Source organism: Sus scrofa, chromosome 14 (genome assembly GCF_054392235.1).
Source record: "Sus scrofa isolate SSC_HxYL_T2T_F1_AM1 chromosome 14, Sscrofa_HxYL_maternal_Yorkshire_Landrace_v2.0, whole genome shotgun sequence".
Lineage (NCBI taxonomy): Eukaryota > Metazoa > Chordata > Mammalia > Artiodactyla > Suidae > Sus > Sus scrofa.
This window is the reverse complement of record NC_139396.1, coordinates 53,059,469-53,075,073: the sequence shown is the minus strand read 5'-3', so window position 1 is coordinate 53,075,073 and position 15,605 is coordinate 53,059,469. Positions and strand designations below refer to the sequence as shown.

The following is a 15,605-nucleotide window of genomic DNA, read 5'->3' as shown; positions in this document are numbered from 1 at the left end:
GGGCGGGTATTCTTCAGTTGACTGCGCGTTTGTACGTTTGCATCTTTCTGTGGAAGGGATGCGTCACGGAAAGGAAATGTACCTTCCCTCTAAAATGAAAGTTGCCCTCCAACCTTAGTATTCCAGACCCTCTGCAAATTTGCAGATCTTCAGGGTCACCATATAGGTCAAACATAAATACGCAAACCCAGGACCAAAGCACCCGGCTTAGGGATGCAGAGGGTTATCAGTTGTCCGTTATCACCAAGGTAACCAGACTTCGCCAGTTTCTAAACCGGAGGTCCGCCAAATACTTCTGCGCATGCGCAAAACCTCCCCGGGCATTTCGCAGAACGCGTTTCACGCGGGATTTGGCCTTCGGGACGCTCCGTAATCAGAGGTGTGGCAAAACAGAAGGCGCAAGAAGAATTCGAATTGCGATTGGTTTGTACGTCTTGTGCCCGGAACTCAGGGGGCGTCGCGCGAAGGCTGAAGGGAGTGTGGTGTTCAGACTTTGTGTGAGTGGCGGCGCCAGGAATCGGGGAAGCCAGCATGCCTCGCTATGCGCAGCTGGTCATGGGCCCCGCTGGCAGCGGAAAGGTGAGGATTTGGCGGGAGAAAAGTCGAGGTTCGTGGAAGGAAGGAAGGAAGGTTGGGTCCAGAGGGAGGAACTGATGGCTGTGTGTGTTGGGGGCCCTGAGACCCTGGGCATCTCGCTTATGTAGCCTGGGCTTCGGTTTCCTTTTTGTTGTTGTTTTGAAAGGGGGTTAATGATATTTGCTAATCTTTATTGCATACTTAAGCCCCAGGTCCTGTGCTAAAAAACATTTCCACAACCGTGTAAGATAAGTGTATTATTCCCGTTTTGCAGGCAAGGAAAATGAGATACAGAAAGGTTAAGTTTTTGCCCAAGATCGCACAGCTAGTAAGTGACGGCGGGAATTTGAATCTATTTTGACTAACCGCAGAATCTGTACCTGTCGTTAACCCAGAAAGCTTAGGCGGGGTCTCGCTAATTACTGTTTCTCAGAGCTTGAGATGTGGACTTCTGGTATTTGAGGCAACTTTAGGAGAAACATGGGCCTGGCATTAATGAACATTGATTGAATCATACATTGAGAAATTTGATTTTCGGTTGTTTGTTAGTTTGCTTTGAGGTGAAATCATCAGTTTGTTGCTAGTACATCTTCAACACTTTTTTCTTTTCCTTTTTTTTTTTTTTTTTTTTTTTTTTTTTGTCTTTTTAGGGCCACACCCACGGCATGTGGAGGTTCCCGGGCAAGGGGTCGAATCAGAGCCACAGCCACAGCTACAGCAACACAGAATGTGAGCCGCATCTGCGACCTACATCACAGCACACGGCAACACCAAATTCTTAACCCACTGAGTAAGGTCAGGGATCAAACCTGCACAACGGAACTCCTTGAAAGAGTTTTAAAGTTGTATTTAATTCTGTCATTACCTTCACGTTATGATAAGTGTAACTGATTTTCTGGTTAAAGATAGTTTTTTCTTGTAAATGACTGTTAAGGGAATCCTATTGGGGTTATTCAAATATGGTAGAAATTGTGAAAATATTGATCAAATTACAAGAGGGTGAGAAACACTGGAGTATGTGGAGGTGTCATATGACTTCAGTTTTTAAATTGACAAACAGGAGTTCCTGTAGTGGCTCAGCAGGTTAAGAACCCGACACAGTGTCCGTGAGGATGCAGGTTCAAGTTGCGGAGTGGGTCACATGCGGCTCAGATCTGGTGTTGCTGTGGCTGTGGTACAGGCTGGAACGGCAGCTTCAATTCCACTCCTATCCTGGGAATTTCCATATGCTCTAGGTGTGGCTGTAAAAAGAAGAAGAAGAAAGGAAAGAAGAAAGAAATGCTCAATGGGCATGTTCTTTGTGCCAAGCACTGTTCTGGCCCCTGGGGATTGTGTAGTGACTAAAACATACACCCAAAAAACTGCCCTTGTGGTGTTTATTCAAACACATTATGTCAGAAGTAGTTATCTAGCATATGTTATGTACTAGGTACTGTTGTAGTCTCTGGGCTTATAAAACTGAATGAGACACATCCCTGCCTTCGAGAGGATGGGAGAGACAGACAAGTAGCCTAGAAATCTAATCAGAGCTGTTGACACCAGCCTACGCCAGAGCCACAGCAACTCGGGATCCGAGCCGCGTCTGCAACCTACACCACAGCTCACGGCAACGCCGGAACGTTGACCCACTGAGCAAGGGCAGGGATCGAACCCACAACCTCATGGTTCCTAGTCAGATTCATTAACCACTGCACCACGACAGGAACTCCAGAAATTTTAACATATAACTTGAAGGATAAAGAATTCTTTAAGCCAAAAATTGTCAACTGATAGCCCACCTCCAGGCTATTTATTGGCCTGATGGTCTCCTCTTGGAATGTTCTTCCTCTGCCTTGGCAAGCACTATGCTACTCCTCAGCTCAAATATTCCCTTCTCAGAGTCATTGTCCTTGACCACCCTACCTAATGCTTTGTTTGGACCGTACCAGTCCTAGTGGAGACACTGTGTGTTAGGTACTGCACTGTGTAATCAGAAATCGTCCCTTTAAATTCAGCTTGTTGCACATTAGAGCAGTAAGGAGCCTTAGTGATGACAAAAAAGAAAAAAAAAATCGAGAGATAGAATGGAGAAGCAACTTCCCAGAAGTACTCAAGAGTCCAAGCCAGGTCTGGATCTGCATCACAGTCAGGTGTCCTGATTTGCAGACCGGGGCCTTTTCCTGTTTTTAGTCAGCTCCTTGGTTGATGAATAGTTTTGGCCTTGGTGGACACTGCCCAAAGAGTGTGGAGAGTCCTCCTGGTGGTGTAGCGGGTAAGTGCTACACTGCCTGTTGCTCTAACCCCTCATGCTTTGTGACATTACAGAGCACCTACTGTGCCACCATGGTCCAGCACTGTGAAGCCCTCAATCGGTCTGTCCAAGTTGTGAACCTAGATCCTGCAGCAGAACACTTCAGCTATTCCGTGATGGCTGGTGAGTCCTGAGCAGAGCCTTCCCTCTCCTTTCAGGAAAAATAGGGTAGTCAGGAGCCTTTGAGTGCTGGCTGCTCAGCACAGAAGCTAAAAGTTAATTATTACAGTCTGATCCCCTGGTTTCATGGTGAACAGCACAAGGCTGAATGTCATTTGGTGACATCAGCTCATGTTGCTGTGTGTGACAGCATCCTTTCTTAGTCTCCAGTGTAAGAATTAGAAGCGAGTAGACTCCTCCCTCACCACCCTTCCCTTCTGTCGCATTTATGTCTGGTCTTCCTGTGGTAAATCTGTCTTACTGCTGATCATATGATAAATGAGCAACCTAAGTGTTCGGGTTTTTTTTTTTTTTTTGCTTTTTAGGGCCACACTCATGGCATATGGAGGTTCCCAGGCTAGTGGTCCAGTAGGAGCTATAGCTGCCAGCCTACACCACAGCCACAGCAACACCAGATCCTTAACCCACTGAGCGAGGCCAGGGATTGAACCCACAACCTCATGGTTCCTAGTTGGGTTTGTTTCTGCTGAACCACGAAGGGAACTCCTATTTGTTTTTTTTTAAAGTCTTAATTTATTCATTCAAATGTGTATTGAACACCTACTATATGTGGGATACCAGGGTTGTAGCAGGGGCAAGAAGGATGCCATCCCTGCTTTTGTGAGCCCTTTAGCAAAGGAGATAAGCAAAATGATAAATGCGTTACAGATTGTGAGAAGGACTGCACACAAAAAGGCATAATCAGGGAATGTTGCTTTATGTAATGTAGTCAGGGACAACATCTCTGTGGAGGGACTCTCTGGGCCTAGACCTGAAGATGGTAAGGTGCTCACCAAGCTGGTGAAAGGCTTTCCAAGATGAAGGGACATCAAGGTCAGTATATAGCCTAGAGATGGGAAAGGGTTTGCTGTGTTCCAGAGAAAGAAAGATGAGCTAGGGCCTAAGGAATGAAGGAAAGAGATGGGTAGGAGCTAGTAGGTTGTGAGAAATATGGGTGTTATCCTGCTTTGTATCCTGTTGCTTTGTTCGGGCTGCTGTAACAAAATACCACAGACTGCGTGGCTTATAAACAACAGAAATGGATTTCTCACAGTTTTGGCATCTGGAAGTCCAAGATCAGGGGGCTGCCAGCATGGCCAGCTTCTGAGGAAGGCCCTCTTCCCAGTTGCAGATTGCTGACTTCTCACTGGGTTCTCACATGATGTAAGGGGATGAGGAATCTCTTTGAGACCTGTCCTATAAGAACACTAATCCCATTAACCTCCCCAGTGCCCCAACTGCTAATATCATCACCATGGGCATTAGGTATTCAACCTATGAATTTTAGAGGGACACAAATACTCAATTTACAGCACTTGTCAATAGTGGAATGCCATTAGAGGGTTTAAGCAGGGGAGAGTATTGACATCTGATTTTGGGAGGTAGGGGGGTTGTCTTTTTAGGACCATACCTCTGGCATATGGAAATTCCCAGCCTAGGGGTTGAATCGAAGCTACCGCTGCTAGCCACAGCCACAGCAACTTGGGATCTGAGTCAGGTCTGAGACCTATACCACACCTCATGGCAATGCTAGATCCTTAACCCACTGAGCAAGGCCAGGAATGGAACCTGTGTCCTCATGGATACTAGTTGGGTTCATTACCACTGAGCCACGAAGGGAACTCCTGATTTATGTTTTTTAAAATAACTCTGCATGAGGATATGGACTTTATCCTTGGCCTCCCTCAATTGGTTAAAGGATCTGGCATTGCTATGAGCTGTAGCGTAGGTTGCAGATGCAGCTTGGATCCCGCATTGCTGTGGCTGTGGTGTAGGCCTGCAGCTGCAGCTCCAGTTCGACCCCTAACCTGGTAACTTCCATATGCTGCAGGCTCAGCCCTAAAATAAAATAACTCTAGGAGTTCCTATTGTGGCGCAGTGGAAACAAATCCAACTAGGAACCATGAGGTTGTGGGTTAGATCCCTAGCCTCACTCAGTAGGTTAAGGATCCCGCATTGCCATGAGCTGTGATGTGGGTCGCAGATGTGGCTTAGATCCTGTGTTGCTATGGCTGTGGTGTAGGCTGGCAGCTATGGCTCCGATTCAACCCCTAGCCTGGGAATTTCCATATACCATGGGTGCAGCCCTAAAAAAAGAAAAGAATAGAATAAAATGAAACAAAACTCTAGGTCTCAAATGAAAAATGGACTCGAGGGTCAAGTGTAGAAGCAAGGACCAGCAGTGAGGCTACTATAGTAGTCTAGGGCTTGGACTAAGGTGGTCATGGTGGAGCTATATAGGAACGGACAGATTCGGTATGTTTCGCAAGTAGAATTAGCATCATTTTCTGTGAGATTGAACCAGAAGGGTGTAAGACAAGGAGGAATCAAGGATCACTCTGAAGTTTCTGACTTGAGTGTTGTGTTGAGTGTGTGGTATTGTTTACCAAGGAGGAAGACAAGTTGGTTTAGATTTGAGGCAATTCTCTTTGCACTTATTAAGTTGGAGTTGTGACAGTCGATATCCAAGAGGTGATATCAAGGAGGCATTTGGGGAGTTCCTATTGTGGCTCAGAGATTAAGAACTGGACATTGTCTCTGAGGATGTGGGTTTGATTCCTGGCCTCACTCAGTGGTTCAAGGATCTGGTGTTGCTGTGGCTGTGGCATAGGCCATCAGCAACAGCTCCAGTTCATCCCCTAGCCTAGGAACTTCCATCTGGCTCAGGTGTGGCCATAAAAGGAAGAAGGTGGTGGGGAGGCATTAAGATATAAACGTCTGGCATTCAGAACAAGGTCTGGCCTAGACGTATAAATTTGAGTGTCATCAGTATATTGATAGAACATAAAGCTGCAGGACTGAATGAGGTCCCATTGGGAGGGAATGTGATTAGAGAAAAGGACCCCAGACCAAGCCTTGAAGTCATTTCATCTTCAGGGATATGGTAGAGAAGGTGGCGTCAGTGATGAAGGAGGAGAATGTAACATCAAAGAAGCGAAAAGGAGAGACCATTTCAAGAAAGAGCCCCTGGCTGGTTGTGTCCAGTGCATCTGGGAAGTTGTATAAGATGAGGACAGAGGAGTGACTGTGAGATTTGACACGGAGGTGTTAGCAATTTTGACTGTGATTTCAGTGGGTTGGAGGCCAGCTTGGGGTGGTTTGAAGAATGAACTGGAGGTGATGCCGTGTAGGCACTGGGTGGAGATGACTTGCTGTGAAAGAAGCAGAGAAGTGATAATTGGAATGATAATTGGAAAGGTATGTAAGGGTAAAGGGAGATTTTGTTTTAAAGTCAAAGATGGTAACTGAAACAGAATTGTATACTAAACAGAATGATCCAGTAGAAAGAAAGTAACTGAAGCTGCCTGAGAGTGGGGGGGATGACTGCAGGGGTGATGGCAAGAGCAAGAAAGGGGAGGGTTTTGTTTTGCCTTTGCCTTTGCTCAGAGTAGGGGGCAGGGCCATTGTAGCTGAAGGGAGGCCAGGGTGGAAGGCACCATCTAATAATATTGGTGGTGGGGATGTGGGAAATGCTCTTTTGTTAACTTCTGGTTTTTGTGAATATCACGTGCAGTCATCCACTGAGAGTGGCTGGAAGTGGGTGCAGATGGAGTGAGGGAGGCAGGTTGAAAAGAGAGAAAAGTACAAAACAGTCCTCATCCTTGAGAAAAAGCATTGCATTGCTTTGAGATGGTTTGGTTGCTCCCCACAGAAAGCACTTAAGCTAGTTTATGTAAAAGGAGGACTTATTAGAAGGAATCAGGGAACTTTCCACAAAACCCACGAACAAGGAGCAAGGCTTTATGATATGAGAGACCAGAACCAAAACATAAAAACTAGCAAGAACCAAGACTGGCTTTATGTCTCTTTTTCTCTGTCTTACAGACCAGCCTTCTCTGCTTCAGGATGCACATAGCACTCAACAAGGTCCCCCCTCCCTGAAGTTCACATCATTCTCTGATCCAAGTGTTGTACTGACTCATGTCCTTGAATCACCCTTTTAGAAGGACAATTTTATTGACCCAACTTGGAGCAGATGTTTATCCTTGGGACAGTGTTTAGGAAGACATTATCAATATCATTGTGGCTCTTGGTGAAACACAGTTCTCTGTGAACCGGGATCATAGGTTTGAGCACAAAAATACTGATTTCCAAAAATCTGTAATAGAAGAGAACTGTGCATATACCAGAATGTTTAAGCTCCTGCTATAGGTGATTTAGCTACCTTATCTCATGTAGTCCTCATCTTTCTATGCCAGGGTACATGATTTGACCCTCCTCTTATAAATCAGAAAAGTGAGGCACAGGGAGATTAAGTAGCTTCCCTAGGGTCATAATGTTAAGAACTGGTAATTGGTTTTCCTGGTTTAGTTTTCTTTTACTTGTTTAAGAAGAGGTAGTGTATATTCACATTGTTCAAATTACAAAAGGTATAGAAGAGTAAATATGCAGGAAAACATCTTCCTCCCAGCTCCGTGTCTTGGCAGGTGGCTACCCTCCCCAGAGGCAGCCAGTGTTGCTAGTTTCTGGTGTATCTTTCCATAATCTAGACATAGAAAATAAAGTATGTATATTTGTGTATATATAGTGAATTTTTGCTTTTTTTTTTTTTAAAAAAAACACAAATGATGGCGTTCTTACACAGAGTGCTGCACCTTACACTTTTCACTTAGCAGTGCACCTGGGAGAGTATATCACATCAGTGGTTGAAGGGCTTCTGCTTTGTATGGCCGCATAGGATTCCATTGTCTGGCTATACAAAAATTTATTTAATTTGCCGATACTCCTGCATGTACAGATTTATATAATTGTTAATTGTCACTAGTGAGGATAACAGTTTTCAGATGGACACTTTTCTTGTATCCTGTGCCCTGCCTGTCCTTTCCAGACATCCGGGAACTGATTGAGGTGGATGACGTGATGGAGGACAATACTCTGCAGTTCGGTCCCAATGGAGGATTGGTATTTTGCATGGAGTACTTTGCCAATAATTTTGACTGGCTAGAGAATTGCCTTGGCCATGTAGAGGATGACTACATCCTTTTTGACTGTCCAGGTAAGTCAGCAGTTTGCATGTGGCATTTTCCTTGAAGTCATATTCGTCCTGTCCTCAGTGGAGAAAGTGGAGTGATCATGCGTAGCACCAAACTCTGCAGCAGTGAGGTATGGCTCGATTATTTGTTGGCTCTAATTCATTCGTTGAGCTTGCCGAGTGCTTATTTTGTACACTGGGAATAACCTGGAGTGCAAAGTAGCCATGATCTCTGCCCTCATGGAGCTCGCAGGTGGGTAAGAGTGCTAGGCAGTATAAACAAAAATCACCCAAATGATGATTTAATACACATTTGTGACAGGTGCCCTCCAGGAATAGCACAGACCATTACTCAGCAGGGAGTCTGGGAGGCTTCTGATCAGGTAGCCTGTAAGCCAGGCCAGAGGGGAAGGCAAGAGGTCCCCTGCTCCAGGCAGAGGGCGTGGCGAGCTGAAGGCCTTGAAGCAGGAAGCAATGAGGTGGGTTTGAGGCACCAAAAAGGCCTGTGTGGCTGGAGTACAGTAAACAAAAGAGAATATCGGGAGGTGAGACTGGTAGGTGATACATAATCACATAGGACTTCCTAAGCCAGATTGTGAATTTTAGACTTGAGCCCAACCTAGTTTTTGTTTTAGTTTTGATTTTTTTAGGGCCACACCTGAGGCATATGGAAGTTCTGAGGCTAGGGGTCAAATTGGAGCTGGAGCTGCTGGCCTATACCACAGCCACACCAGATCCGAGCCTCGTCTGCCAGCTACACCACAGCTCATGAGAATGCCAGATCCTTAACCCACTGAACAAGGCCAGGAATCAAACCCACATCTTCGTGGATACCAGTAGGGTTCATTTCCACTGAGCAACACTGGGAACTCTGAGCCTAACTTAGTTTTGATCATTTTTGGCTCTCACTTCCCCCCCTTGTTTGTTTGTTTGTTTGGGCCGCACTTCTGGGCATGCAGGAGTTCCTAGGTCAAGGATGAAACCTGAGCCACAGCAGCTACCCAAGCCACTGACAATGCTGCGTCCTTAGTCCACTGTGCCACAGAGGAACTCCTTTTCCCCTTGCTTTTAGTTGAACATGCACACGCCCACAGAAAAGTGCAGACCTCGTAAGTATGCAACTTGATGAATATTCTCAAACTACACACACTTTTGGGAGTTCCCGTTGTGGCTCAGCAGTGATGAACCCGACTGGTATCCATAAGTGGTATCCATAAGCGATGGGTTAAAGGATCTGGCATTACTGTGAGCTGTTGTGTAGGTTAAAGACGCGTCTCAGATCCCAAGTTGCTCTGGCTGTGGCGTAGGTTGGCAGCTGTAGCTCCTATTCAACCTCTAGTCTGCGAACTTCCATAAGCCACAGGTGCAACCATAGAGACAAAACAAAAAACAAAACAAACAAAAAAAAACCTCTACATACGCCTCTGTAGCACTCGCTTTTGAATAACAAAAGGAAAAGTATGAAGATTCTCATTTTCTATGTAAAACTAAGTCAGTTCCTTGGGATTCTTGTGTTGGGATTGTTTCAAGAGCCTGTGAGACCCCTTAAAAATCGAATATATTGCCATCCGAGGTTGACTTCCTTTGTTTTGTTGTTTTTTCCTTAGCTGTCATGGGAAAGTGTGCCCTGTAACTTGGTAATTTAACATATTTTCTGATTGTAATAGTCTCATAGCGTTCTTTCTCTAGGTCAAATTGAATTGTACACTCACCTGCCTGTGATGAAACAGCTGGTCCAGCAGCTAGAACAGTGGGAGTTTCGAGTCTGTGGAGTTTTTCTTGTTGATTCTCAATTCATGGTGGAGTCATTTAAGGTTTGAAGCTAAATCTCTTGTCAATGTTTCAGTCGTGTGAGTACAAGCCATTGGCAGTCTCCTTTAAGTGATGTGATTCTGGATATTTCACAAATAATACTCCAGGGTTATTTAGTCTGTGCTGTTATTGAATTATTTTAATAATGTATTTTTAAGTCAAATGGGTAAATTATGATAGCTTACAGATTTGGGGTAACTACTTACCTAGAAAAATGAGGTAGATGCATATCTGCGTATAAGTATTTTTCTGAGGATCTTTTCTCTGGTTTATGAACTATCTAAAACAAGCTTTAGGGAGTTCAAGCCCAACTAGTATCCATTAGGACTCAGGTTTGATACCTGGCCCCACTCAGTGGGTTAAGGAGCTGGGGTTGCTGTGGCATGCATAGGCCAGCAGCTATAGCTCCAATTCAGCCCCTAGCTTGGGAACCTCCATATGCTGTGGGTGCAGCCCTAAAAAAGCAAAAAAATAAATAAATAAAACAAGCTTTATTCTTCATGAGTAGCCCCTAAGGAATATTTGATGGGAAAGATTAAAGAAATCACTTAAATTGAGGTTTGTGATCACTGTGGATTAAATCCCCCTTTTCCCTCCTATCCTCACTCTAGAAAACCAAGGGTCAGCCATCTGATTAGTGAAATGTCTTTTCTTCAGACATTAGCTTTTCTTTTCTTTTTTTCTTTCTGTTTTTAGGACCGCTTCTGGCGGCATATGGAGGTTCCCAGGCTAGGGGTCTAATCTGAGCCGTAGCCACCAGCCTATGCCAGAGTCACAGCAATGCGGGATCCGAGCTGCAACCTACACCACAGCTCATGGCAATGCCAGATCCTTAACCCACTGAGCGAGGCCAGGGATCGAACCTGCAACCTCATAGTTCCTAGTCGGATTCGTTAACCACTGAGCCACAACAGGAACTCCAACATTAGCTTTTCTTGTGCTCAGGCCAGTTTTGTTCAGAAAGGAGCAGGAGCCTATCTTTTAGGCAGAGACCAGGGAAGTTTGTTGGCAACAGTTTGTTCATCTTCCCTTTTCTGTTTCCTCCTTTAGTTTATTTCTGGCATCTTGGCAGCCCTGAGTGCTATGATCTCTCTAGAAATTCCTCAAGTTAACATCATGACAAAAATGGACCTGCTGAGTAAGAAAGCTAAAAAGGAAATTGAGAAGTGAGTTCACTACTTCCGTATCGTCTCATCTCAGTTGTGGCAATGAACCTTCTAAGCTGCATTTAGACGTGAAGTTCTGTCAGTCTATAAATCTAGTTTCCTGATTTATTTATTCTTCCTTTTATTCATCAGTCTTCTTCCTCCTTTAAAGATTTCTAGATCCAGACATGTATTCTTTATTAGATGACTCTACAAGTGAGTTAAGAAGTAAAAAATTCAAAAAATTGACCAACGCTATATGTGGACTGGTAAGCTATTTAAGTTGTTGGGTTTTATTTAATGACCTGGTCAGGTGTTTATTGATATCCAGTCAGTGGCCACCATTATGGAAAGCACAGTCCAACCCTATTTCTTTGCAAAGAGAGGAGGGCAGGGGTCTGTGGGCTGCCTAGTCAGAAGTTTAATTTACAAGCAGTTACTGGCAGTAGCCAATAAATTAACTGACATGTCTGTTATTCCAAGCTTTTTTGGGAGTTTAGAACTGTCTTTGCCCTTTTGAAATTTCCAGATAAATGCCTATGAAACACTTGTCTAAGTAATAACAGATTTTCTAGTTGGTCATAGGTCAGGAAAATCCGTATTGATTTGTTTTTGTTTTGTCTCTTTCTGTCTCTTCTCCTTGCCATAAATACATACAACCACACACAAATATTTTTGGGGGCGGGGGTTGCTTTTTTTAGGGCCGCACCAGCGGTACATGGAAGTTCCCAGGCTAGGGGTCGAATTGGAGCTACAGCTGCCAGCCTACACCACAGCCACAGCAACGCAGGATCTGAGCCAAGTCTGCAACCTACACCACAGCTCATGGCAATGCTGGATGCTTAACCCACTGAGCAAGGCCAAGGATCAAACCCACAAGCTCACAGTTCCTAGACGGATTTGTTTCCATTGTGCCATGCCGGGAACTCCACAAATGGTTTTAATCAGAAGTATAAATGGTTATAAAACTCGAATATAATTTGAAAATTAAGTATGTTTTACAACTTCAGAATGACCCTTTCTGGAATGCCCAACTTGTAGATTGACGACTATAGCATGGTTCGATTTTTGCCTTACGATCAGTCAGATGAAGAAAGCATGAACATCGTATTACAGCATATTGATTTTGCCATTCAGTATGGAGAAGACTTAGAATTTAAAGAACCAAAGGTAATTTCTTGTTTGGGGTGTTTATTGCATTTTGGTAAAAATGTTTTCCAGCACTCACTCGCCACCTGCATAATCCCAGCAACTCAAGTTAATTTTTGTCTTAATGGTGGGGTAACCTGGGCTATTCTGGGTGATCTTTGAAATTGACACCTGTGCCCAATAAGCAGTATCAGTTCCACTCTGCCTTTTCTTGAGGCAATATATATTGTTGAATTAAGGTCTTTGTACCCAGAGCTTGAGGGGTATATGCAAAGCAGAGGTGAAATTCGACTAGACTTGGGCTGTCCTCACATATGTGAATGGGGCCTTATCGCACTAGCTGAGATTGGTGTAGGTATAAACTCAAGTAAAAGGTTACTCGTTATGAGGTATAAGTCTGTAATTTATCTGGAAACAAACCTTTTGTTACTATTAACGATTATCTGTGTGCAGTACCTGGAGCTGGTGCTGGGCATTAGCTCCTTATAGGGTATTACCTGAAAGATATGTAAACACAAAACTAGGGCTGACCAATGGGAAATGAGTGTATTTTCTACCTTGTGTTTCCTTTGTGTCAGGAACATGAAGATGAGTCATCGTCAATGTTTGATGAATATTTTCAAGAACACCAGAATGAATGAAGAGTTTATTTTAATATAACTGAATATGTGAGGAGCTTATAGAAGGCAGAACCTTCTCGTGGAAGATGGAATATAAGAAAGCTACTTATTTTAATGAAAAAAAATAATACTTGGCTCTTTACAGCAAACAGTAGCATGCATGAATCAAGTTCTTAGCTATGCCAAAATAGCTGTTGTTTAAAGTGGTCTCTTTTAGTATTATTTTTAACAGCATCAATTTAGATTTCAAAAGTCAAAATTGAAATGAATGTACATAGATTGTGTATAACATAAATTAGCATCTGTGGTGCAATTAAGTCCAATCTGCTTACTTAGTTTTACTGTTTGATTTTTGTTAATTTTGAAGTTTTTTGGGAGGGGAGGAATTATTGTAACAAAATATATATATGTGTGTCTAAACAAAATAAGTCTGGAAGGATATAGATAAGACCATTGCTTATCTGTACCTTCCAGTTTTCCTACATTGAAAATATACTATTTGTACAATTAAAAAATGAAGAGTGACTGTGTTTTAATATATATGTATATAAATAAAAGAAACAGAAAAATAACATTGATCTTTCATTTCACTCTTGTTTTTCAGTCAGAATTTGAAATAGTACAAATTTTTTTTTTTTCTTCAGGACCACACCTGCGGCATATGGAGCTTCCCAGGCTAGGAGTTGAATTGGAGCTACAGCTGCCGGCCTATGCCACAGCCAGAGCAATATCAGATTGGAGCCGCGTCGTGACAGCTCATGGCAACGCTTGATCCTTAACTTGCTGAACAAGGCCAGGGATTGAACCCACAACCTCATGGTTCCAAGTTGAATTTGTTTCCCCTGCACCACGATGGGAACTCCCAGCACAAATTTCCCCAGGTACCAAAGTGAAGGTAATAACTTTAAAAAAAATTGTGATTTGGGAATTCCCATCATGGTGTAGTGGTTAACGAATCTGACTAGGAACAATAAGGTTGTGGGTTCGATTCCTGACCTTACTCAGTGGGTTAAGAATTTGGTGTTGCCATGAGCTGTGGTGTGGGTCACAGATGCAGCTCGGATCCTGAGTTGCTGTGGTTCTGGCCTAGGCTGATAGCTACGCTCCGATTAGACCCGTAGGCTGGGAACCTCCATAAGCTGCGGGTACGGCCCTAGGAAAGACAAAAAAAAAAATTGCGATTTGGGATTGGATTAAGATGGTGGAATAGGAGGACTGGAGCTCAACTTCTCACATAAAAACAACAAAAGTTATAACCAAATGCTGAGCAATCTTCAACCAAATGGACCGGAAACTTGAAAAAAAAATTCTCCTCAAGAAGACAGAGGAGGCCACATCAAGAGGTAGGAGGGGCGATTATGCAATATAAGCAACCACATACCTTCCAAGTGGGAGGCCCAAAGACTGGAAAGTAACTGGTTCACAGAGACTCAACTACAGGAGTGGGAGTTCTGAGTCCCACATCAAACTCCCACATGTGGGGATCTGGCACTGTGAGAAAGAGATCCTGGAGTATCTGGCATTGAAGGCCAGTGGGGATTGTGCACAGCAGCTCCATGGGACTAGGGGAAATGCAGACCCCATTCTTAAATAGTGCACACAGACTTTCACCTGCACTCGGTCCCAGGGCAAAGCAATGTCTCCATAGGAACCTGGGTCATACCTGACTGAAGTTCTTGGAGGACCTCCTGGGAAAACAGGGGTTGAGTGTGGCTTGTCCTTGGGGAAGGACATTGGAAGTAAAGCTCCCGGGACTACTCAGCAGCCTGACTTTCTCTGGAGGTGGCCATTTTGGGAAAATCTGGCCCCACCCATCAGCGCTGAGAAGCCCCAGGGCAAACACAACAATCCAGGTGGGATCACAGCCCCACCCCTCAGTAAACAGGCTGCCTAAAGACCCCGAAGGCACACAGCCCCCTCCAATCTCACCCAGAGACAAAGCCCCACCCATCGGAGGGACAGGAATCAGTTTCACCTCCCAGTGGGCAGGCATCAGTCCCTCCTATCAGGAAGCCTACAGCAAGCACTCCCCACCTCCCACCCCCATCCAACTTCAGCCACAAGGGGGGCAGACGCCAGAGCAAGAGAGGCTACAGCTGTATTATCTGTAAAAAGGTCACCACACCAAAAACTTATCAAAATGAAAAGACAGAGGACTAAAACTCAGATGAGGGAGAGAGAAAACCCCCCAGAAAATCGGCTAAGTGATCAGGAGAGTCTCAGCCTCCAGGAAAAAGACTTTAGACTGTTGATGCTGAAGAAGATGCAAGACATTGGAAATAAACTGGAGGCAAAGATGGATAACTTTCAGGAAACCCTGAGCAAAGTGATACAAGGTATAAAACTTCAACAAGAAGAGAGGCAAAATACAATCACTGAAATAAAAAATTCACTGGAAGCAGCCAAGAGCAGAATACAGGGGGCAGAAGGACGAATAAACGAGGTGCAGGACCGATTAGTGGAAATCACGGATGCGAACAGAAAAGAGAAAAAAGATTGAAAACAAATGAAGAGAGTCTCAGAGACCTCTGGGACAATGTTAAACACACCAACATCTGTATTATGGGGTGCCAGAAGGAGAAGAGAGAGAGAAGGAGACAGAAAAGATATTCAACGAGATAATAGCCAAAAACTTCCCTAACAGGGGAAAGGAACCACTCACTCAAATCCAGGAAGTGCAATGGGTATCATATAAAATAAACCCAAGGAGGAACGCCCCAAGACACATACCAATCAAACTGACCAAAATTAAAGACAAAGAGAAAACATTGAAAGCATCTAGGGAAAAGAAACAAATAACATACAAGGGAACTCCAATAAGGGTACTGGCAGATTTTTCAGCAGAAACTCTGCAGGCCAGAGGGCGTGGCATGATACACTTA

The 15,605-nt window shown here is 44.1% G+C and overlaps 1 protein-coding gene and 1 long non-coding RNA gene across 2 annotated transcripts in view; both read left to right on the top strand.

The window, feature by feature from the left end:
- Window positions 1-15,605, top strand: part of LOC146396561 (uncharacterized) — a 191,751-nt gene that overhangs the window by 43,935 nt on the left and 132,211 nt on the right. The window lies entirely within an intron of this gene.
- GPN3 (GPN-loop GTPase 3) lies at window positions 469-13,295 on the top strand. The gene is made up of 8 exons (NM_001243708.1): window positions 469-579; window positions 2,881-2,989; window positions 7,854-8,021; window positions 9,687-9,811; window positions 10,860-10,975; window positions 11,127-11,223; window positions 11,996-12,124; window positions 12,682-13,295. The coding sequence occupies exons 1-8, from the start codon at window positions 532-534 to the stop codon at window positions 12,742-12,744; spliced, it is 855 nt and encodes a 284-aa protein (NP_001230637.1). The 5' UTR covers window positions 469-531; the 3' UTR covers window positions 12,745-13,295.

Excerpts from the sequence above, each read along its gene's own strand:
- GPN3 (NM_001243708.1), top strand. The coding sequence starts at position 532 with ATGCCTCGCTATGCGCAGCTGGTCATGGGCCCCGCTGGCAGCGGAAAG. Across the intron at positions 8,022-9,686 it reads CATCCTTTTTGACTGTCCAG|GTCAAATTGAATTGTACACT; the intron begins GTAAGTCAGCAG and ends TTCTTTCTCTAG. Across the intron at positions 12,125-12,681 it reads TAGAATTTAAAGAACCAAAG|GAACATGAAGATGAGTCATC; the intron begins GTAATTTCTTGT and ends CCTTTGTGTCAG.